Genomic DNA, 24,662 nt, shown 5'->3' on the forward strand with positions numbered 1-24,662 from the left:
CCTGGCTTCATCTAAAACACCACAGCCATAAGCATGGGGGAAAAGAAACCCCAAGCAATGACTCAAGTGGTTCAAACAGTTCCATTACCTGGCCAACAACACTGATGCCAAATTCAAGGGTTAAGCTCAAAAAACAGAATCTGAGGTACAGCTGCCTAAATAGAATCTCAAACACTCTCCTTTTCACACAGCAGTAAAAAAAAAATCTGGTACTAAATCTCATCTATATGTTAGCAAAGGAAACTATTTCAAATCTTGATGCATGCCCATAAAAAAATATTTTAGGATGTCCAGTTTTTAAATCTGCACAAGCTAACATGACAAATTGCCTTCATTTAGTTCATACTGGTTAGCTGAGGAGTTTGCAACAAACTGCTGAAAAAGAAGATTTTTTTTTTTAATAGATGAACATGAAAGCATTAAACCTAATTACCAAACAGGAAAGCTTAGTTATTTTTATTTGCATAACTGCAAGCATCTTGCATTGGGAAAAAATACATGCCTTTTGAAGAATAATCAATTTATTGATGCAATGTCAAAGCCTGGAACAAACATGACAAATCCACTCTTGTAACATGTGAGAAAGCATCAGGACACTTTGGACTTTTCAGCCTACCTGATACTTTCTCTCCTGAATTTCTGCTTTTGCTGATGCAAGCAGATAGTACACATGAGAAGAGCAGTATTTCTCCCAAATGTTTCACGTGAAATTGGTCAAAGAGCACTCAGCTATGCACCTAGCTCATTACTAATTCATATGCATGTCTTTTCCCTCATACAAAAAGCCAGCAATGCCTGCCTGGCAAAGGAAATTCAGCTAAAAGCATAGCCACATTCCTAGTAAGCAGCCCAGAATCCTGACTGTAAGAGGGTTCAGTTGCAAGCATCACACTGTCCTCACTTGAGACTATTATTAAGGAATGACATTCACCAAACTTTCCTACAAAGCTCTGAGCAACAGAAGAGTAGCATTTACAAGCCCTACAGAGTACATTTCCTCTGGGAGACATAAAACAGCATTCTACCTCTTCAGGCAACATAGTTCGGACTGTTGAGGGATATGGAGAAGTGTATACAAAGATCCCATGGATCCTGCACAAATGCTATTCTCACTTCAGTTTATCTCAAACTATGAAACCTTGGCTCAGCCAGTTACACTGAGTGAATCCAAAAAACAAATAGTTCTCGGGAGCAGGCCACTGCATTATGTACACATTATCAGAAATGTCTTCAATCTGTAAGAAGACATGAAAAACTATCAGCATCAAGTCAAATGTCTTCAATTCCTTCCCCACAGTTTAATCTAAATTAAATTTAACATCCATGTTATCAGAGAAGATATGCATTCAATCTAGGCCTCATTCTTCACAGAGCTTAGTAACTTAGCCTTTTCATCTCTTGTTAATTATTTTAACTGGTATTACCACTTCAAATGAATAATAAGAAAGTAAGATGGGCTAAAAAAGATCCACCTCGCATCTTATTTCCCTTTCCCCATTCACGTATCAACATGAAGGCATGCATGTCTTACTCTGCTTTGACTTTCGTATTGGTTGTTGTGAAAAAGATAGACTGAACAAGTGAAAGGGAGCAATGGTCTTCAACATGTTGTCTATCTATAATCACACATAAGCATCCTCCCAGCTTAGTATTGAAAACCAGATTTGTTTTGTTTTACACTTCTTTGTAAGAGTATACATAAGCCCTACCACTCCAGAATGCCATACTGCTATTTTAAGATAAAAGCGTGCACCTTATGCCCTCCTTCTTCTCAGCCTTTAAATTCACTAAAATGTTCAAGAAATGAATGAGAGGGGTTGGAGGACAACCTGTTGCATGAAGACATCTTAAAGAATCCTGTTACTGGTGAGCAGGTCTTTAAGCGCCTGTCTATATTTACATTCATGCTATCCTAAGTAGAAGCATAGTCTGAAGTTCTCAAAAACCATCATTGAGAGGATCCTAGCATCTCTAGGTTGAATAAAAGCTAGATCAGCATTACATTAGAGAACTCTGCAGTGGCACAGTAGTTGGTGAAAGAGTGCAAGGCACTTCTGGTAATGATTGCAAAGAGAGGCTCATACATTGCAAGGGACAGCATTAGCAGGGCTTAAGCTTTAGTGAAGCGTACCCTGGCAATTACAGGCAGTTATGCCTTGGGAAGTCTCACAAAAGGTTGTTGCACAATTAGGTACCCCATAAAAATATTCATACTGAGCGAGTGAACTTCTTTGTCTTTTTGTATCTAAAAACATCTATTTGCAAGTAGACTTCTTGAAGAAGCTTTTCTTGTACCTGTAAGAAAGACAAGGAACATCTGACATTCCAAACATATAGCATTTCATCCTTTAGAGGACAGAAGGACTAAAGATGGAGAATAAGGTTGAAGTCCAGCTGAGAAAACAGGCCCCTATCAGGCTAAGAAACCCTAGTTAGATCCTTAGGAAATGACAGAATTAGGTTTTCCTATCTTTTTCCATCCAGTCACTTGCAGTTGTAAGACAGAGATAGAATGCCACAGTTTGCTCTTCCACAGGAGATAAGTTAAGATCACAGACACAGCAGGCCAGCTGCCACACCATGTCAATGGCATGATGCACTTTGCCATCCTGATACTACAACTAACCATGAGCAAGTGTAGACAGGGTTTACAGTCATGCTGTATTCACACATCAAGAGCACTAGGGCTCAGTGTCACGTGCTGTGAAAAGTTACCCACAACTTCAGTAGAAGCTGAGATGGAAGATAAGGAGCAAAATTACTCTTTTTAGATTGAACTGCTGGGTATCATTCAGGAGGGGAATGAATCAGAGTTGCATGATGCTAGTAGAATATAACCAAGACTAGCAAGAAATATCTAGAGTCAATAGCAAAAAATGTTTTGAATGCTTATTCAATAATTAATGTCTAGGTAATAACTGGTCATACAAAGTGAAAAAGAATCACAGAATGGTTGAGGTTGGAAGAGACCTCTAGAGATCATCAAGTCCAATCCCCTTGCTCAAGCAGGGTCACCTAGAGCACGTTGCACAGCATTGTGTCCAGGCGGGTTTTGAGTACCTCCAGAGAAGGAGGCTCTACAACCTTTCCGAGCAACCTGTTCCAGTGCTCTGTCACCCTCACAGTAAAAAAGTTCTTCCTCATATTCAGATGGAACTTCCTGTGTTTCAGTTTGTGCCCATTGCCTCTTGTCCTGTCATTGGGCACCACTAAAAATAGTCTGGCCCCATTCTCTTGACACCCTCCCTTAAGACATTTGTATACACTGATAAGACCCCCTCTCAATCTTTTCTTCTACAGGCTAAACAGGCCCAGCTCTCAGCCTTTCCTCATGGGGGAGATGCTCCAGTCCCCTAATCATCTTCGTAGCCTTACACTGAAATCTCTCCAGTATTGCCATGTCTCTCTTGTACTGGGGAGCCCAGAAATGGACACGGTACTTCAAGTGTGGCCTCACCAGGGCTGAGTAGAGGGGAAGGATCACCTCCCTTGACCTGCTGGCAATGGTCTTCCTAATGCACCGCAGGATACCATTGGCCTTCTTGGCCACAATGGCACATTACTGGCTCACAGTTAACTTGTCCACCAGAACTCCCAGGTCCTTCTTCACAGAGCTGCTTTCCAGCAGAGCTGCAGAGATCCACCTCACTAAGCGGAACAAGGGTGTCTTTGCCAACAGGTTGGCAATCCTGGTAAGGAGGGCTTTAAACTAGGAAAGATGGGGGAAGGGTAGAGTTATAGAGACAATGTAGTCAGCAAAACATGGCTCAAGTTGGGATGCCTTCAGCAGGTGCATGCAGCTGGGGAAGTGCACATGGGACATGACTACGGAGGATCCTCTTGCACGCCTCCTGGGAAACCTGTGTGCTTGATTACCTCTTTGAAATGCCTGTACACCAATGCACGCAGCATGGGGAATCAACAGGAAGAATTAGAGATCTGCGTGCGGTCGCAGGGCCATGATCTCATTGCAATTACAGAGACACAATGGGATAGCTCACATGACTGGAATGCTGTCATGGATGGCTACATGCTTTTTAGGAAAGACAGGCCAGGAAGGCGAGGTGGTGGAGTTGCTCTTTATGTGAGAGAGCAACTGGAATGTATGGAGCTCTGCCTAGGGGCAGATGAAGAGCGAGTCAAGAGCTTATGGGTAAGGATTAAAGGGCAGGCTAACATGGGTGACACTGTTGTGGGTGTTTACTACAGCCCACCTGATCAGGAAGAGGAAGTCAATGAGGTCATCTACAGACAGCTGGAAGTAGCCTCATGATCACAGGCACTGGTTCTCATGAGGGACTTCAAGCACCCTGATATCTGCTGGAGGAACAACACAGCTAGGCACAAACAGTCCAGGAGGCTCCTACAGAGCACTGATGATAACTTTTTGACACAGGTGGTGGAGGGGCCAACAAGGACAGGTATGCTGCTGGACCTGTACTAACAAAGAAGGACTGGTTGAAGATGTGAAGGCTGGGGGCAGCCTTGGTTGCAGTGACTATGAGATGGAGGAGTTCAGGATCCTGCGAGGAGGAAGCAGGGCAGTAAGTAGGATCACAACCCTGGACTTCAGGAGAGCAAACTTTGGCCTCTTCCAGGACCTACTTGGAGGAATCCCAGGGGGTTGGGCCCTAGAAGGAAGGGGGATCCAAGAGAGCTGGTAATATTCAAGGATCACTTCCTCCACACTCAAGATCAGCGCATCCCTATGAGCAAGAAGTCAAGCAAAGGGGGCAGGAGACCTGCATGGATGAGCAAGGAGCTCCTGGCAAAACTCAGAGGAAGGAAGTGTAAGAAGGTGGAAAAAGGGACAGGCCACTTGGGAGGAATATAGGAGCATTGTCAGAGTAGGCAGGGATGCAATGAGGGAGGTCAAGGCCCATTTGGAATTAAATGAGGCAAAGGATGTCCAGGACAACAAGAAGGGCTTCTTCAAATACATCAGTAGCAAAAGGAAGACTAGGGAAAATGTGTGCCTGCTGCTGAATGGGGTGGGTGCCCTGGTGACAAACAATACAGAGAAGGCAGACTTACTGAATGCCTTCTTTATGCCTCAGTCTTTACTGCTAAGGCCAGCCTTCAGGAATCCCAGACCCTGGAGACAAGGGAGAAAGTCTGGAGAAAGGAAGACTTTCCCTTGGTCAAGGAGGAGCGAGTTAGAGATCATTTAGGCAAACTTGACACCCACAAATCCATGGGTCCTGATGGGGTGCACCCCCAATGCTGAGGAAGCTGGCAGATGTTATTGCTAGGCCACTCTCCATCATCTTTGAAAGGTCATGGAGAACAGGAGAGATGCCTGAGAAATGGAAGAAAGCCAATATCAATCCAGTCTTCAAAAAGGGCAAGAAGGAGGACTCAGGAAACTACAGGCCAGTCATCCTCACGTCCATCCCTGGAAAGGTGATGGAACAGCTCATCCTGGTTGTCATCTCTAAGCATGTGAAGGAAAAGGTGGTGATCAGGAGTAGTTGACATAGATTTACCATGGGGAAATCATGCTTAATCAATCTGATGGCCTTCTATGATGGGATGACTGGCTGGGTAGATGAGGGGAGAGCAGTGGACATTGTCTACCTTGACTTCAGCAAGGCTTTTGACACTGTATCCCACAACATCCTCACACATAAAGCTGAGGAAGTGCGGGCTAGATGAGTGGACAGTGAGGTGGACTTAGAACTGGCTGAATGGTAGAACTCGGAGGGTTGTGATCAGTGGCACAGAGTCTAGCTGGAAGAACTACTAAGGCGTATGTCTTTGTTTATCAAATCCTGTCTCTACTAAATTTCAGGGGCTTTGAAAAAACAGTACATCGTAACAAATGGACTAGATGAAAGAGGACCTTAATGTCCTTTGTTAGAATGCCATCTACACATTCCTCAACAAGGATGAGGAAGAAGAACATACAGTGAAAGGGCTCTGCCACATATTTTTTGCTGAGCTGATTAGAAACTAATATTTCAGCTGAAGAGGAATTACTGTTAAAAACATTAGGAAAAATAGTTTCTGATCACTCTTGAAAGTAAGCAGGATCTTGCCACTTGTTACAGTTATTACAGCAGGGAAGCAAAATGATTAGTCCTTGAAAGGATCAATGTGACAGTGCAATCAGTTCTGGGATGAGGGAACAGAGTCTCTCCCAAGACTCTTGTAATGGGAATATCAGAAGAATGACAACATACAGAAGCCACGAAGGATTGCTCATGTCTTTTGTTTGCATAATCATTCATCGGAAAATATCAATGGGTCAAGAACCCCCTTTTGGTCAGGGAAGGGCTAAGAACACATCTGAGGGGCCATACCAGAAAGTAAAGCTTCCCCTCCCCCCCAGAAGGAATCTATAGCATGAGAGCCATAATTAATGATGGTATTCCAACAGTATGAGCCCATCTGTTCAAGCTATAACAGGGTCAAGCAAATCCAGAAAAGAATCAGGTCAACACATGATGCTGACCGTACGACTGATGCTGGCACTCTCAGTACATCAGCACTGGTGCATTAGAAGTCAGGACTGAAAACCCTATTAATTTGTGCTGGTGGAGATGACAACTGGATAGATCATATCATATCTTTGTCTTCAGTCTGAGGAACCACATTCATCAGAGACAAGGTAGTGCTGAATGGGTAGGCTCATCATCTGCAAGACCCATACTAAATTCTACAAAGGAACAGGAAATCTTAAGAATTAGGCTAGAGTTCTGAAACGGAGTTTATGCTTGACTGCTTCACACTGGGGCAAATAACAAAATTTTCAAGTCCCCGCAGTGATAAAGCTGATTTCATTGGTAAGAAGGAAAATGTTCATCTGCGTGACAGTTTTGAGAAAATTTGCCTCCTGGTCCCATACTGTCTTCACAGACTTTCCAAAAACAACGTTCTGCCAGTTCTCTTGTACATAAGGTTTAAAAGAACTAAAATCATACTGCCTTAGTTCATAAAAACTTTACACAGGAAGTAAAAACATCTGATGCCATAGTCACTCAGTGGGACATGATCACTTCCAAAACCACCTCTGAACAACTCTCCAAAGTCAAACCCAGAGGAACAGAACAGACATCCGGAAATGACTGAAAACCTTTGTTATTGAACAGAATAGCAACAACAGACTTTTATATCAGCTGGGTGATTGAAAAGAACTAAAATGGCACTGTACAAATTGTGCTTCATTTCTGTATGTTCAACCTGAGAGGTGATTGTAAAGGACACACAAGCAACACTAAGAAAAATTCTGATCAATAGGACACATGTTGACAGAAGAAAAAGACCATCCCTGAAAGACAAGCCCCCTTGGATGCTTTGTTCCCCTGCTCTTTGATAGTGTTAGGGATGTCCCAACCGGTAACAGGCGCAGCAAACAAAAATCACGTCTGGCACTGGGTATGAAATACATATCCTGTAAACACACATAGAAAAGCACTCAAAGAATCTTGCATTTTGTTTTTCAGGAAGTAAGAATAGTGGTCACTTTCAGCTTCTCCAGAAGGTGACATGCCTTTGAATCTGCTCATTTACTAAGAAATCCACTATCTAAGAAATCCATTACTAAGAAGTCCACTATCACTGGTTGGGCAGATGTGGCCTCTCTAGAATGTAGCTTAGCAATCATAAGATCTTGTAAACGCCTTTTTCTGTCATGAAGCAACTTACTCATGAGGCTGTAAAACACTAGTGTATACACAATGGTCAGCATTGCTCAAGAGCCAAGCTTAATGCAGATTTAAAAAGCAGACAGAAAATGCATGTCTCAATACAACTTGCAGCAATTTAAAGATATGAATGTGTGACCAAGTGGTTGCCTGACCATAAGAAGTCTTCTTGTAATGTTTAAGGTGAAAAAGCATTAGGCATTTGAAGCTCACTGCTTACCCAATTGGCTGTTCAAATAAAAATCACCAGTATTCTGCTGCTAACAGTACTCCATGTTGTAGGAGTATAAAATGACAAACTGCCCTCTGTTTAATTAACACTAGCTCACTGAGAATCAGGACAGATATGATGCTGATATTCTACTCAGCATTTTGGACCACACCCAATCAACCACTGGACTTAGCTGAAAGTAGCTTTTTGGATTTAAAAAAAAGCAATGAAAATGAGGTTTTATACAGATAACTACCTGATATCTTGGATCCAGGCATGCCCTTTCAGTTACTGGCTATGGCTATTTGTTAGTAGTCCTTATAGAATTACATACTCAACTTGGCTTTGAAAAAGTCAAAGTCACTCGACTTTTTCCTGCAAGTCAGACACATTACAAAAATACTCACATACCACCTTTCCATACAAAGAACTTCTGTAAATGCCATCAGAATGCAATACAACAGAGTAATAGGAGAAGGCCGAATAACTAATGAACAGTGATGCTCAATAAGCTAATCTGTTTATTCAACTGTTGTCTACCACACAGAAAAGCCTGAACTCTTTCTTTAAATTTTAGAACAGTCCTTTGGATATTAGCCTTTTCCCTGAAAAGGAAAGAGCTTCATTTTTTTTCTTGCTGCCGGTAGTGGCAGTGTGAACAGCCCCTGTTATGTTCTGACCAAAGCAATTCAACCACGCATGCAACACAATTTTTTTAATTATTTAAGTTGTTTCTGAAGTAACTTTCTACATTAATCATTCAAGATACATCCCAAGACATACATCCCTCCATCTTTTCAAGGAAAAAGTCCAACAATCAATGCAGCCAATAACTTATATTTCATAGACCTTTTATAGCTGCTATTAAAATTGTTCAGTGCCTCAGCTCCGAGTTTGCTAGATGTCTGAACAGGTACTTCAGTTTATTAAGATCTGGTGTTCTAAACTGTTCTGCAAATTTAATTTGAGATATATTCTTCAGCTCTTATTTTAGATTATAAGGACATTACAATCAGTAATCACTGAAGGGACCCTTGTGAAAGAGGTATGTGCTTCATCTGTTCCCTACTGGCCACATCCTTTGCAAAATCACTGCATTAATTTGGGTCTATATGCAAAGAATTTAGATCTATACCAGTTGAAGATACACACGCTTCACAGAAATCAATTTCTTTTGCTAACATATTTGAAAAGCCATGACCTCATTTGACAGAAACAGTGAAACAATGAGTCAACTAAACAGAACAGAAGTTGTACTACATGCTTCTGCCAGAAGTTCACGTGATAAGAAAAAAAAAGCTATTCAGATTTTTGTAGTACTATTTCATAAAATTATCTCAAGTTAAAGGAAAAACCACGCAAGTTTAAGCAATTAACAAGCATACTTTCAGAGAGTCATTCATGATCCTACTGTAACAGCATTCTAACGCAGTGTTTGGTATAGTTCATTGTAAACAGAGGTCAGATCTTACCTCTTCCTGTATCCCACTGGTAGTCGTTAATTTACTCCCATCAGTAACTGTTATAATTATTGCTGGCTCCAGAAAAAAGGGGTTTCTTCCCTAAAGAAAAAGAATAATTTCATTAAAAATGCCATAACAAATTTGTAAGCTTCTGTTCAGTCCTTAAACTGTCATTGATATCCACTGATGAAAGGATAAGGCCCTAGGAAAGCATTTATTCCCATGTACAACAGTACAGTGCTATGGGTTTCTCAGCCTTATTACAGTTTGGTCATATAAAGCTAGGTACTTGCATTCAATAAATGCATATAATGTGTCAAAAAAAGTTACTATATGACTTCAAGAACAATACGTACTGCAGAATTCAAGTAACCTTCCAGCTACTTAAAGGAGCAACATTCTCTTCAGACCAGAACTACTTCTAATTTCCCTTATTCCAGGGTTGATTTTTGTGCTTGATTTAATTAGTGTGACCAACTAAAGCATTTTTGTAGTATCTTGAGATCATGATCCTACAGTTAAGAACTAATGCTCTGTGTACGAAGGAAAATTTTGAATTGAATAGCCCGTTATGTTCTGACCAAAGCAATTCAACCATGCATGCAACACTTACTTCAGAAACAACTTAAATAATTTAAAAAATTAACTTTCTACATTAATCATTTAAGATACAAGCATATACAAGGTAAGACACTCTGTGATACCACTGACAAAGCTGTTCAACCTGTTTAACAAAAAGACCTGGTTTGCTTTTGGCACTTCCTATTTCTACCACTAGTGTGCTAAGAGCCTTCAGTGCCTCCTGAAAGAAAAGGATTTCAAAGTAATCCATGGACATATCAAAACCAAGCTGAGTAAGCACGTTTTGCTCTAGCTAGGATTGAAGACAGAAAAGGCATAAAGGCCACCACAAACTTTTGTTTAATGGCTCCTAGTCTCTTTATATCCCCAAGCTTGAGGCCTTATTTTTCTTCTTCAGAAAACAATGAATAAAAGTATAACTAGACTAAAAGCCTATCAAAATACACATTCTTTCTTGCCAGTTTTGTCTAATATTATGTCTGGAAAGGCACTGCACCATTAATCTGACTACCCCTTACTACATGCTTGAAGTTCCTATTTCATTTACTTTTGCAGCCATAATCAGCACATAAACAAAATCATATAATCAAAAACAATTATTTATTGACATAAACAGAAACTCTCATGAATACTTTTAATTCATTCCAAAAACATGGAGATAGAATTAATAGGTATTAATAAAACGATCTTTCAGATCCATTTCTTTAAACTCATTTAATACAAAGGATCACTTACTCATTGTGTGTTTAGAATGGAAGTATCGCCATAAGGAATTTCAGTTACATTTGGTAAGAGATGCCTAGTTTTAAGTGGCAACATCTTCACAATTTACTACAGGCCAGTAGAAAAATTGAAGCTTAAAAGATTTGCACAATGTTTTCTCAAAACTTTGTCAAAATCGTAATATTTCTTTTAATATAGCACATCATTACTAAAGAAAAAACTATGGAAAAATAGAAATTAAACAGTAAAGATCAATCTCCTCCACAAAAGGTAAGCTAGTCTATAATCTAATTTAAACAATTACTCAGAATAATTTGAAAACTCTCAAATAAACTTAATTTTAATTAAAATAGTTTCTCAGGAATATTTAGTCTTATTAACTCTCAAGAACAGTTACAGTATATTATTCTGTCAACTAGTAGTTCATTCCAACTGCAAAGTATCAGCTGGAAGCTAATTGTATTGCACTGGAATAATATTTAAAATGGTGTTTCTAACTCAAGGAAAAGGATATCATTCTCTTCAACACAGAACATACGAGAAATACGTTGATTCTATCAATACTAAATGATAACAAAAAGACAATAAAGTTGTGATTTTAGATTTAGAACGTTATAGAAGATGTTCTTCTAGTGCAATTTATTCTGGTGCAATTTATAATTTGAAGTATAAATATTAAAAATTCAGTGACAACTACAACTCTGACAACCCCTATTGTCCAGACAGCGTTATTATCTTAATTTTTTTTTTTGTGTACTCTAATTTTAACTTTTACCATTTTATGTATCTAAAATTTAAGCTTTAAATTTAAACACTTTGGGTTCAGAATGATTATGAAATTATAACAAATGAAATAGAGATTCTAAGCTCCAGTCCCAAGACTAAAGTCTGAGGGAGATTTGCTGAATACCAGCTTCAGCCTCAGACTATCTTCTGACTAATTTCACAAGCATTTTAACTGTAAAACAGATGACAACCAAGATACTAAGTCAAGAATGCAAATAGTATAAAAACATATTTACAAAAGCAAGAATCTATTTTTACTGGAACAAGAACAATGCTCATTTGTAGCCAGAGTAACAACTGATTTGAGAATCTCTGATCAAAAAGATCTGTCATATTTTCACATGTAAAATCTACAGGTTAACTGCAGAAACACCAGCAATGCACTGTGGCTGAATGCTACATATCTCAATAAGTAATAAGGAAAGGTTTCCCTTGGAAATTTCTTCTTTACTAGCTACATGCAAAAATACAGTAATTTTTAGTTCATCAATACAGCTGTGAACATTGTCCTCTCTAAAGAGAAGCAATGAAATCAAATCAAAGTAGTATGTAAAGACAAGTGAACAGAGCTGAGTTCGCTTATCAACTGGACTCAATTCACAGCTGCATGCAATTCAGAACATGAAATGAATATCTATTTTCCACCTAAAGGAGCAGAAGCAATAAAAATATATATCAAGAGGGAAGAATTTCAGGTAAAAGGCCTATTATTAAAGTTTCCTATTTTTCACCAAAAAATTCAATGTCATTAATTTTTAAAGGAGACCACTGATCCTTTTGACTCTTCTCCTCACCTTATTCACAGAAAGGTATAAGAATCAGCATTAAGTCAGGTGTTTATTTAAAAAAAAAAAAGACTTATTCACATAATTTATCAGAATTTAGAAATGTTTTCGTATTTGGCAAAAGGAAATGCCAACAGACTTCGGTGCATCCCCTTTTTATAAGCTGCAGCACTTTTGTCAATTTCTGTTCTGGAACTTTATTTCTCATTTTAACCTAACCATGTTATTTTCCATTTTCCTTTCTTTTGAAATATACTATTATGATAAAACACTTAATTTACACATCTTAGAAATAACATAGCTACACCATTGACTGTGAATATATATGAAATCAATTCAACACAGCTCAATTATTTTAGTCATAATCAGTGATATAGTGACAGAGCACAATTACCAGTTCTTTGACAAGTTACAGATATGCTGAAATGTACTAGAAATCAGTCTAGTACACAATTTGAGGTGAGGTATAAATATTAATAGGTCTGCTTACAACTTACTCTTACAACTAACTAATCACCCTGAGCTTTTGTTCATGTCAAAAGCAAAAATAATCCAGAACCAAATTTTTAACAGTATCTAACATTCCTAAACAGGAAAATAAAAGATCAAAAGCGTGAAGCACAGGAAACGCTGAGTTCTTTAAACAGGGTAAACAAAAACTCAGCCTCAGTATCAATGCCTGGGAAACATAAGAGCCTTGCTCGCAATTTATGCTAGCATTATAAAAGCTTATTCTATTTATTTGCACATAAGGAAAGATGCTTCTGTTTCTATGCTATCTATCCTCAGATAGATTATAACCATTGACAATTTACTACTCAAGCTACAATAAAAGAAAGGTATATTCAAGTATTCTTTTAAATTTTATTTGCTTATTTAAACTATATTTGTTTATAAACAAGTACCTTGGAAAAGCTAAATACTATTTTTCTTTTTAAAAACTCAGTGGCAACTAGCTCCTACAGGGACTGCAGTTAAACCTGTCATATTGGCAAATTGGCTCATTTGATATTCGTTTTAGTCCAAATAGCTGCTAGGGTCATCTGACTGCAAGTTCCTTTGAATAACACGTTCTTCCTTCTGAAGGCTTCTTGCAGTGGTGAAAAAAGGGTACCAAGGAAAAAGCACCTGAGGTTATAGTATTTGATCATTCTATTCAACCACCTGGTGTTAGGAAGTGGTACAGGAGCTTTTCATTCACCTACCATCTGCCTTCTCAAGAACAGATATGCAAAGAGAGAAGAAAACCCCAAACATTTAATTCTGGGAGAAAGCTATTTAAAATTAGCATAAATACCAGGGCAAGATATTCAAAGCCCTAAAACTAACATAACTGTTAAGCAACATGAATTCTTCTGAACAATTTGATAGCTTCGTAACTATTTGTTCCAAATCACAAAGCAACTCAGTTTCGCTAGTCACCATTTCTTCTGTCTCCAGATGAAGTAGTTCTGTGGTCACATAATACAAAATGAAGCAAGAGCTGAGGACATTAGAAAGCTCCTCACCAACAGATACTTCTCTCTTGTCACAGTAAGAGGCACAGAATTGTATGAAACTATCAAGTGACATTATTGCCTGCTTAAGATTGTCAAAACTACAAATTCACTTTCATAGGCAAATAAGTTTACTAACTAGTTTCAGCATGATTGATGAATACATCCACGGATTCTTTTCCTTCCTAAAGGTGTACAAATAGAGCAAATAAAAAGCAGTTCTGGTCTTTGGATGTGCAAACATGGATTATACCGTAAGAGAAATTTGATTGAAGACCACTGTTACCTCATGCACACAGTTAAATATTACTTTCAAAGTCAGAAGTGTTCAAAAACTTAAGAAATAGCTGAGGTAAAAACATGACTTTCAAAAAGAAGAAGTCAAAGAGACTAAAAATTACTTGTTCAACAAGCACATACGATAAGAAAAAAAGTATTCAGCAGTGCAAAAGTTTCACATCTAAGGAAAATCCAAAGGCTCAAAGCTGAAATTAAATGTAAACCGAAAAAGGTGCACATTGTTAACCGAACATACTGCTAGTCACTAGGAAAAAGTTTACACAAAAACCTTCCTTGCACTTTTTTTAAGATCATGATGAAGTGTCTAAAAGGAATGCTTTTGTTTACTACATCATGTCATTTAAAAGAAGAATAAAAGTTCTCCTGCACATCCATCATACATCAAATTATCTCAATAGCCTCTTATTATTTTCAGAAGTATCAGCCCTAACGGCCAGTAAGGTGAATTTAGTTATCTGACTAGGAAGTACAGAAGTGCGCTACCCAATTTTTCAATTCATTTTTTTTGCAAATTTAACAGGTAAGGATTCTCATAATTGATCATGAGAATCTGTGAGCAATAACTGCTCAAAAGCAACAGTTTTAAGAGAAATCTAAAAATATCAGAATTACAACAGAATTGTTAGCTTTGATGCTGGAGGATTTATACCCATAACTAGGACTCTAAACTTGTAACAGTTTAAAAAATACCATTAGACCAAAATTGAATTTCAGTAGTCTAAAATAAATGGTTGAAGTCTATCACAATAATATGTTGATACTCCCTTTTACATCTCAGCAATTTCAGTCATGCTTTAGCAAAATTATGAAATGTTTAAAACACTAATTTAACATTTCTTTTATTACAGACTTCTCCCTTAATTGCTCAAGGCAGAGTATTGTCAATCAAGTACCCAGAGGCATGCAAGGATTGCTCCATGCTCTGATAGTCAGCAACATGAGAGCTGTAGCACCTTGTTCAACTTATCTGTTCCACTTACATTTTCAGCAGCTTTCACTATTGCCCATAATCCCTGCAAAACCAATCAATATAGTCACGAAGAGCTGTAGATTCAATTCTATTTTAGGCATTCAGTAAACAGTTTCCCAAGTTCCAAACATAGCTGAATACATTGGGATCTTATTAGTATTTTAGTGAATATATAATTGGCTATACCACTGTTACTAGAAATTACTTTGCCTTTGAGATTTTTTTAATGTATGTAGACATGCACCATAACTATGCACATATACCTACACAGTATACAGTACTCAGATGAATAAGCTTTCCAGTTCAGTAGAGTAGTAAATTCTTTCCTACTACTTGATAAGAAGCAAAACCGCTCTAAACAGCAGCTTTCCCAGAGGAAGCTATGCTGCATATCATCTAACTAATATGTAGCACAAACACACTGCGATACTCACTGACTTTCCAAAATGCAAGGAAGAATATGCTGGGAGGAAAAAGAGCAACAAGGGCAATCAGGGTCTACCTGAACATTACTGACTGACTTCTCACTGGATATGCCACAGGAGCTCCATGATCCTGAGGCCAGACCACTTAGGAAAGCCAAGCCCGCTAAAGCAAAGTACCCAGGAATTACATCATGGGGTTATCCAGGGGACTTATGCCGCATGATAAAAACAGCTTTGAAACTGCATTTAACTGTCTTCACTATGGCTGTCTTGGAATTGAAACTGATTCCATGAATGGGAACCACTGTGTAGGTGTCAGATAGACCCTGATGATTTCAGCCTGAATGACTAAAAGCTGAAGAATATCCTGGAATTCTGCACATGATTAAGCTCTCTCTGACAAGTCAGGCTTCATGCATGAAGACGGCTGCTAACTACCATCTTTGCCTTGCTACCTCTAAGATTTTGTTACACTCCCTGTTGATAATTCAAAAGACAACAAAACTTTGCAGTGGTAGTAGTTCTGAGTTGCTACTAGAATATCAAATATTTGTACACTGGATGTATTTCAAGATCATTTTCAGTAGCCTCACAAGAAAGCTTTATGAAAGCTAAACTAACAATTTGGAGTCTTACCCAAGATACAAGTGTTTTGAAGTCTGTTATCTAGTCTCCAAGTAATAGAAGAAATTTTAATATGAAACAGAAATCTCTCTTGATGCCTTTTTCAATAGCAAAGAAGATAGACTGGAACCTTATGAAATAACCTAGTGAAATACTATTCAGGAATTCCAGTACCACCATGAAAAATGTCAATATTTTTCTGAAAGGGGTGAAGAACAGAGGGAGGCTATCTACCATTAATTCTAGTTCTTTGAGTTCTGCAATCCATAAACATCTGTGGTACAGACACAGGTTCTCTATCACACCACTGAAACCTTTTTGTTATCCTTGCAGTATCCAAGATGGGAGGACTCTTGCCCTACCATCCTTTCAAGCTCAGCAGGAGGGAATACTGCCTCACCCTTAAGGACAGGTTTCAGGAAGACCACAGGTAAATTAATCTTCTATTAAGGGTAATTTGAGAGAGCTCCATAAAGACTTTACCCAAAAGAAGAGAGTTTCACCGCTTGTTTTCAAAGTGACTGCTATCTGGAATACAAATGATAGTAGCAGGTTCCTAGGAGCTCAAAGTGCAGCCCTCAATAGTCCCAAGGACCATAAAGATCTGGCTCCTCCATATATGCAACAATTTAACCAAGCCCGTAAGGAATTTGAACACAGGGTAGCAAAAACAAACCCTCTACCACTGAGGGATAAGGAAAAGAAAATGGTTTGATGAATGTGGAATGAGTCTTGACTGAGCTTGAACAAACAGCCCACAATGATAACTGCACCCTACGAGTGACATGATGACTTGCAAGAGCACCAGCTCCAAACACCACCACTGATTCCCATAAATTGAGCTAACAGGGTTTTCATTATAGCTTTAATTCCATAAAAGGAACTTTTATAAATTGGCATTTGGCTAAAATTATGTATCAGAGTTTCTCATCAACACAGATTTGTATTTTTACTTTGTAGTTATGAAACTAGCCAGCAGAGGGTGCACAAGTTAATAATATATCCTTTCATGTGCTAATCACATAACAATGAGATTAGAAAACCTGAGGCATGTTCTGTATGAATACTGTCAAAATACACATGAACAGGTAAGTACTTTTTTCTGTGAGTGTACATACCCAAAGAAAGGTTAAATGACTGTATTAGCACAAATTAGAAGCAATCAGTCATGGCACCTTACACTCTTGATCTACCTCTATGTTTAATCCAATAGTTCTGAAATGAAGAAAAGAATATACCATTATTCCAGTTTTGCCTTTTTTGATCCCAATTGCCCTTATTCTATTTCCCTATCATTTGGAAGCCTTGGCAACCAACATTCAACAGTATCCCCCCCTTTGTTTTTGAAGCTAAGAGATAGAAAGAACTACTTTATCTTCTTAAAAACGGAGTTTTAAGAAACACTCTCCTAGAATTTAGCAAGGTCTGAACTAATACTTCCATTAATTCATCTTCTTTTCTCCAAAAGAAACGGAGAACGCAGTTCAAGCAGCCTTGATTTCTCCTCCACTCATTCCCACTCTGAAAGTCAAGGTATCGATCCAAAGGATTTTGCAGCAACAATGGCTACCACAAAGGATCTTCCCCCGATGAGGTAAAGAGATTCCAAAACCTGTATTCATTTGAATACAACTTTCCTTCACCACAAACTATAGCAAGATTATTATAGGCAAAGTAATTTTTCATGTCCTAGACAATTCTTCTTTAGTTAACTACATTACAAATACCTAAGAGTTGCTCCAACGTCCAAGACATGCAATAATCACAATTTCTTATTTGGCATGCCTATGGAAGATCACAAGATAGTTACATGGTTGTCACTTCATCCCCTAGTGACACTACAGATTACCAGTAGATTAAGCAATCTTTGCATATGCAGTTAGAACACTGCTTCTGTAGTATGATTAAAGTTTTCTGTATTTCAGGTGACAAAATAAATGAGTTGCAGGTTTAAACAAAAGTGATAATATGAAACAGAGTTAGCAAAAGGTTCTTCAAAACACAAGTGCAACAGCAGACTTTTCCTAAATCCAGACCAGATATTAAACTCATCAGCACACCAGTTACAGAATATGAATAAAGGGAGCATTCTTGAAACAGCAGCTGTGTTCATAATACAGGCTACGTAAGTTCCATTTAAGAAAAAGAGATTTCAGGTTGTTAGGATGGATGAAATGGGATGAAAAAATCATTTGCTCCTCATACTCAGAACATCAAAAGATGATAAAGCAACCAGACCACATCTCATGGCTGTAACAAATACCTTAAAGGTCTATACTGCTATTCCTCCACTCAGTGCAAATCATTTTACCATGTGAATGAAAGCCAGAATGACATATTAAGGTTTGCAAGACCCAAAAAAGACTGCCTCCTCCTGATCAGAGTATGAGAGGTAAAGAACTAAATAAAGTTAAGAAACTGAAAATTAAAATGGATAAATTATTAAATAGCTACTGAGAAACATAATATCGATGCTTAGTCCTACAAAATGTAATGATTTATGGCTTAATTAACTACTAAAGTTCCAAACACGTCATCTTAGTTTCTTCTTAGCCTGGAAGCCCTACACCAAAAGCTAAGATCAAATCAAATATCACCTACTATAGGTAAAAGGGTTATAGAGACAGAACATCTGAATTGCCTAAGAAAATAAATCCCAAACCCTTGGTCAAAAGAAATTACAGAAATATATTTAAGCATATAATCTTCTTGCTTTACCTGCGCTTACAAATTTAAGTTCTATAGATAATTACTTCATTGCATAACCATCTTGAAATGTGCAACACAAAAAATTATCTGTGCTTAGTATCATTTTTATAGAAGTCATAACTTTATACATTCTAGGCTCCCAAATGTGGCACTGAATATACTGCTTAAAGACTCTTTAACTACCTGTTGTGCAACTTCAGTCATTTCAGAGTTGTACTAAAAAAGTTTGTGCTAAGAACAAAAACGAAACTAACAGCAAGAAACACCACTGTAAAAGTAACTCAAAGCAGCCTAAAATGGAGATTCAATGCAAGACAGAATCATTTTGGAATACTAAATCTCCATATTGAATTGTGCAGGTGTGAAAACAGAAGGGATGCATGTCAAAGAAGCATTTTTATAGACTAGGCTCATACTGAACAATATAGGAATGATGAACACACAGTAAAATTTAAGATATCGCACTTATCAAACCCTAAGACTCACTGAAAAACAATGAGACTAATGTTCCTAAATCATACAGTTTCAAAAATGCCACTTTAGTATAAAAGTTTGTCCTGTTTCTTTCATCTAAGAACAAATTTAATTGAGTTCTAAATAACATATTATGTAAGTGATAACTTCTTGATTAACTTCTAAGTGCTCCAATTTAGACTAGGTCCTTGATGAGTTTCAAAAACAATTCAGTCCTTGAGTCTTTTGCAATTTATGACAATAGCTTATTACTTGCCATCCTCAGAAAAATGTAGAATGGACTTCATATGTAGTGAACTCCAGCACATAACTGAACAGTGAAGAACAGCAATAAACCAAAGAACAACAACAAAAAAAAAAACTCTACTAATATTTTAAACATGTAAGCACTGAAGTAACAGATTTGTGATAATCCTAAAAATGAAAGAAGTTTAACTTTTTTGCATGAAATTAATTGAAATATATAAACAGCAAAACAACTGTAAGCACATCTGGAACTTATTTTTAAAGCAATGGAAGCTGTCACTTGAAAAAAGATGGATCTTATCAGCTAGCTACAGATTAGTAAATGAATCGCTAGTAGAGTCACTCTGAATTTGGATAAATCAGCTGACTAATCATGGAAGTTTCCAAACTTATTTGAAATCTAAGTGGCTGAATTAAGCAAATGCAAGCTGCTAAAAAGTATATTATATTTGAGCTTATATAAACTTCAGAAAAACAAATGCTAAAATAACCAATCCAGACCCAAACGTAACAACTTCATCTTTAAAGTCAGCCCCAAAGAATCTGGCTTTCCTGATTATTTTGGTCATATTTCCTAAAACTATTTCTGAATGTTTTCTTCTAAAAATAATTGACCTTGTCAGGCTTTGGATCAAGTCCCTAATTATTGCAGCCTTTCTGTTTCACAGCAGCGACTTTACATAGCTGATCCTGGTTCAGGCAGTGGAATTCATAACGCTAAGCCAGGCCCATGGCTGGAGAAGGGCATAGCTGAAAAAGATGAAGAGAGGGCTGCATACAAAATTCTCCCCTTTTTTTGGAGGGGGGTATCAACCCAGAGTACTGATAAGCAGCCTGAAGGTGGTATATTGATGCATGAACATTGGATAGCTGCCCCAACACTCCACCATGATTCTCTCCTGGAATTTATCACCACTACAGCCAGAGTGACTTAAGTGTTACAGAACAGTTTCTGAACCACCACATTTCACAGTCCAGCATGCTGAACTATCTGAATCAGTCAGCACTCTAATTTCATGTCACAGTCACAACTTGCTTCAAGTTTAGCACAACTTTGACCTCTTGAGGGGGCCATAAGCTCAGGAAGGGAGCAGAGCAGACAGCTAGGAGATGGACACCTCTTCAGCTGTCTTGCAAACAGTGATAAATAAAATCAAGTCAACATTGTGGAGATCCAAAGACTCTGGGGTTTGGGTGTCGGATGGAAAGAGATAGCTGCTTTTTGCTCATGTTCTGTACACTTTAACAAAAGCAGAAATGTCAGTCTTAAATTAATTCCTGTGACAAATATGCTGGATTTTTTTAATGTAGCTTTTTGACTCAAGGAGACATTGACAAAATGCATAGCACGTTCAGATCATTTATGCTCAAACGTTACCACATTGGATGAAATCAGATTAACACTCTGCTCTCCACAAGCAGCAGCAGTTACACGTAGATAGAAAAACCCATAAGTTAAGAAAAGTTAGAGTGGCTACACTGAGCAGACACCAAATTCAATTGCTCAGGTAAAAGCTTCCTGACCAAGTCAACAGTGGCATATGAAGCATGATTTTCAATATGTATATCCTTCAGCTATAGTCAGAAACCATACAATCTGATCTGGCAGGAACAGTGACAGAGTCTTTTTTAAAAGACCTCAATGTTAAAGCCATGGATCTACATTAGACATAATCAACACTTTATTTATCTACTACTCTAAGTTATCTACCACTGCAGTGCTGCAAGACCCACGCTTACCACCCATTTTTAGCAAAACTGCAAATCAGATTTTGACGAATCTGTTGTCCTCTCATGCAACCAGAAATCTTATCTATTCAGTTTCCCAATCATACTCATTCGAGTTTCCTGATTAAAGTTAATATCATATCTTGTAGTCAGTGACTTCCTACCTGCCTGCTTTAATTCAGCTGTAGGCTCTAACCCAATTTCCCACTGGAAAAAATTAGGCTTAAATCTATAGCGGACTGTAGATTTATGTAAGCTAGGGCAAGTCAATTAACTTGGCATCGATACTATCTCTAGAATGAGAACAACAGGTGCTCAGATGACAAATACTTGATTTCTCATTACTATAAGACTGAAATTGCCTGCAGAATATGTTTTTGAAACACCTCATCCATTAGGGGTCAGCTTCACAGTACTAGATCCCTTAAATACATTCTTTCCATCTTAATTTAAAATAAGATATACAGGCAACGATAAAGAACTTAAAATCCTATTTGCTATCAACATTTAGAATTATGACAGTAAAAAAATGTTGATGAATAGGAAACACTTCATGATCATCTGGTACCTTATATAGACACCACAGATATATACCACAGGATCATCAGAAATACCTGCTCGGTCACTGGCTAGTCCACCTTTTGATACACAACAAAGATTTATCCTAAATACTCAAATGACCATTATCTCCTATTTGAGATATCTCCTTTTTTGAAATGAGACTGGTGTCCACTTTGGACAACTAAAATTAACACCCTAATCATGCAAGGCAAACCACACATTTTGACAGCGTTCTGGATTAGCCAGATACTAAAACAGGATCACAAATTATATGAAGTTCTGCTCTGTTGCATAAAGAGCAGCTGAAAGCAACTTGAAAAAACGGTCACATGACACAATGCTAAAAACCACAGCACGAAACAGAAACATTAATATGTTCTTTAAGTGGGAGATGCAGATATGGGAATATTCTGTGGACTAAAAGACTCATTCTGTTGTTAAAGGTACACAATGTATTACAAGAAGAAAAAAGTAACAGCAAACAGGACTCTCATGCAACACAATTACAGTTTCAACTGAGCCTCAGTTGAATAAGGAAAGTCAGAGATATACACAAATAACATTTCTTCCCTTCTCCCTTCAAGCGTCAAGACATATGGACCATCTACAACAGAAATCCAATGCTTAGAAATTGTAGCTATTCAGTAAGTGAAAACAAGCTTAAAGAGAACAAACATCATGATGCAGACACCAGGGGAAAAAAAATAAACATTCATGCTTCACAAGATAACTGATCTCCAGGCTCTGTATCTATAGGGTTTAATCTTCCCTGCCATGATCAAAACATAAATAAAAGCTTTTGCTTTGCTTCTTTGCCTCCCTGACATTTGGCTGTGATGAAGTGCAAATGGATGTCAAAAGTCAAGACTACTTCAAGTACAGGCCACCTACCTTTAAGCACCTAAGAAAGCCAGTATATCTAAGGAGTCCTTGAATGAACCGAGGCAGATAAGCTTCTCCAGATAAAAAAAAGTCAGGGCAAGAGATATAATTCTGGTACTCCAAACTGCCCTCAGACTTCCTCTGCTCACTCTTCAGTGAGGCCAATACCACCAGCCAAAGACAGACACCTAGATCGGCTGCTTAAGCTTTGGCAGCATGACTGCCCTCACCTAATGTTTAAAATCAAAGCCACAACTAACGTATTAAGGTAACACCCCTTCCAAATCAACTTTTATTAAAATACTGAGCACTTAAAGAACAAAAATGGCCAAAGCACCTTTAATTTTCAAAACATGAGGAAGTTCCTCCCTTGTTTCCATTAATGAAACAGACTCATGATGAGATCACGTTGACCAGGAAGAAAAATACTTTGTGCAAGTTTGTTTTAACTTTTAATTCTTCTTTAAAAATATGCTGGATTAGAACCAGATGAGTTTAAGGACACGTAAGTTTGAACTGATTACTATTCTTAAGACTTTCAGCTTGCCCAGAGCAAAAAAGTTCATGGAAAAGCATGCAGTTCCACTTTCAGATGTGAAAGAGACACCTGCAACATTGTTTGCAATGGCTCTCATTAAAGGATACCATGAAACAAAATTACCTAAAAATTAAATGTTTCAAGGAAGGAGTGGGCCAGATGGCATGCCTAAAGGTTACAGCCAAAAAAAAGGCCGGGGGGGGGGGAGAATTTCACATGAAAGAGGTGAGAAAGATTCAGACTTCCACCAGCACTTCACATACAGGACTTTGACATAACAGGAACTATATAGGTTTACACTAAGACCATGACTATTCCACAGAAAATAGGAGACTATGAAAAGTCTGTTCCTATATGTATTAGAATTTAATGCTTTTTAAAGTTATCGTTACCATTACCATGCTTAAGCTTGCTAATGTTTTCTGTTGTGTGAAATTCTGCCACTTGCTTTTGTTGGAGAAGGGGAAAGTAGAGAACAGCTGCTCTAGAAAGTGCAAAACTGCCTCTACCAACACGAAAAGCAAACTGCCTGTGCAACAGTGCCAGCATGACAAAGCAGGAAATGCTAATCTAAACTTTGGTTCCAAATTTGGATGTACACTCCACACAGGCCATTCCACTGCAGTGTTTATGACCCTAAAATGCCAAGACAAAAGTCATACTTCAGGGATTTTGACTTTTGAAAGCAAGGAATTCCAGTAATAATCCTCAGATGCCCATCAGAAAATAAAATTACTCAACTACTTAAAGAAAACAGAATTTATCACTGCTGAAACACAATGCATGCAATCTTAGGGAGATATATATATATATCTTTCCCTAACTTCAGCAGACCTTTAGCATAAATGAGCACATATGCAAGGAGTCCAAAATCTACACAGTCTAAAATATATGCTTGTTTTCTTTCTTAATCAAAGCTTAAGTACGCCTACAAATACATTTGTAATTGCTCTCCTAAGCATGTTGTTTATATGTACTTGAAAAGTAGCAGTTTTTGCCATTACGTCAAAATGTGCTGATCTCTCTACAGACCAGTGTGAAGTTTTATTGTGTGAACACATCAGCGATATTGTTACTGTAGCTACAAATGGGTTTAATCATACATTCAGAGAAAACTATAATGTAGTAGATAACCTAAGATTAGACTATTTGATGGCCACACATGATATAAATAAAAGCCTTGGATAAAGTGCATTGTTAAAAAAATTCCATTGCATGCAGGACGCCTTTCAACTTCCAGGTCAGGAAAACAACCTTCCAGCCCTTGGCATATTTTTAAATGTCTCAAAATGTCCTTACTCTACTGAATTGCATTTAGACTTTAGTTTGTTTCAAAAGGTTTAGTCGTGGTCTTGTATGTATGTGACATGCATTGTAAGAAAAGAACTTCCACCAGACTAAGCACAGACTTGTAAGTCTTCGTAACAGTATTTCTTGTATTAACTTAAATTCAGAGTAGCTTATTCATCACTGTGAAAGAAAAGCATCTTTCCCAAGTGCATTTGGACTAGAA

At 37.8% G+C, this 24,662-nt stretch overlaps 1 protein-coding gene across 5 annotated transcripts in view; it reads right to left on the reverse strand.

Moving 5' to 3' along the window:
* The window catches only part of INTS6 (integrator complex subunit 6), a 52,573-nt gene that overhangs the window by 22,224 nt on the left and 5,687 nt on the right, over positions 1–24,662 (reverse strand). For all 5 annotated transcript variants that reach the window (XM_064504876.1, XM_064504878.1, XM_064504877.1 and 2 more), the window contains one exon: positions 9,330–9,419. In XM_064504876.1, coding sequence (XP_064360946.1) covers positions 9,330–9,419 — 90 coding nt within the window. The remainder of the gene's footprint in view (positions 1–9,329; positions 9,420–24,662) is intronic.

This window comes from Dromaius novaehollandiae, chromosome 1 (assembly GCF_036370855.1).
Source record: "Dromaius novaehollandiae isolate bDroNov1 chromosome 1, bDroNov1.hap1, whole genome shotgun sequence".
Classification (NCBI taxonomy): domain Eukaryota; kingdom Metazoa; phylum Chordata; class Aves; order Casuariiformes; family Dromaiidae; genus Dromaius; species Dromaius novaehollandiae.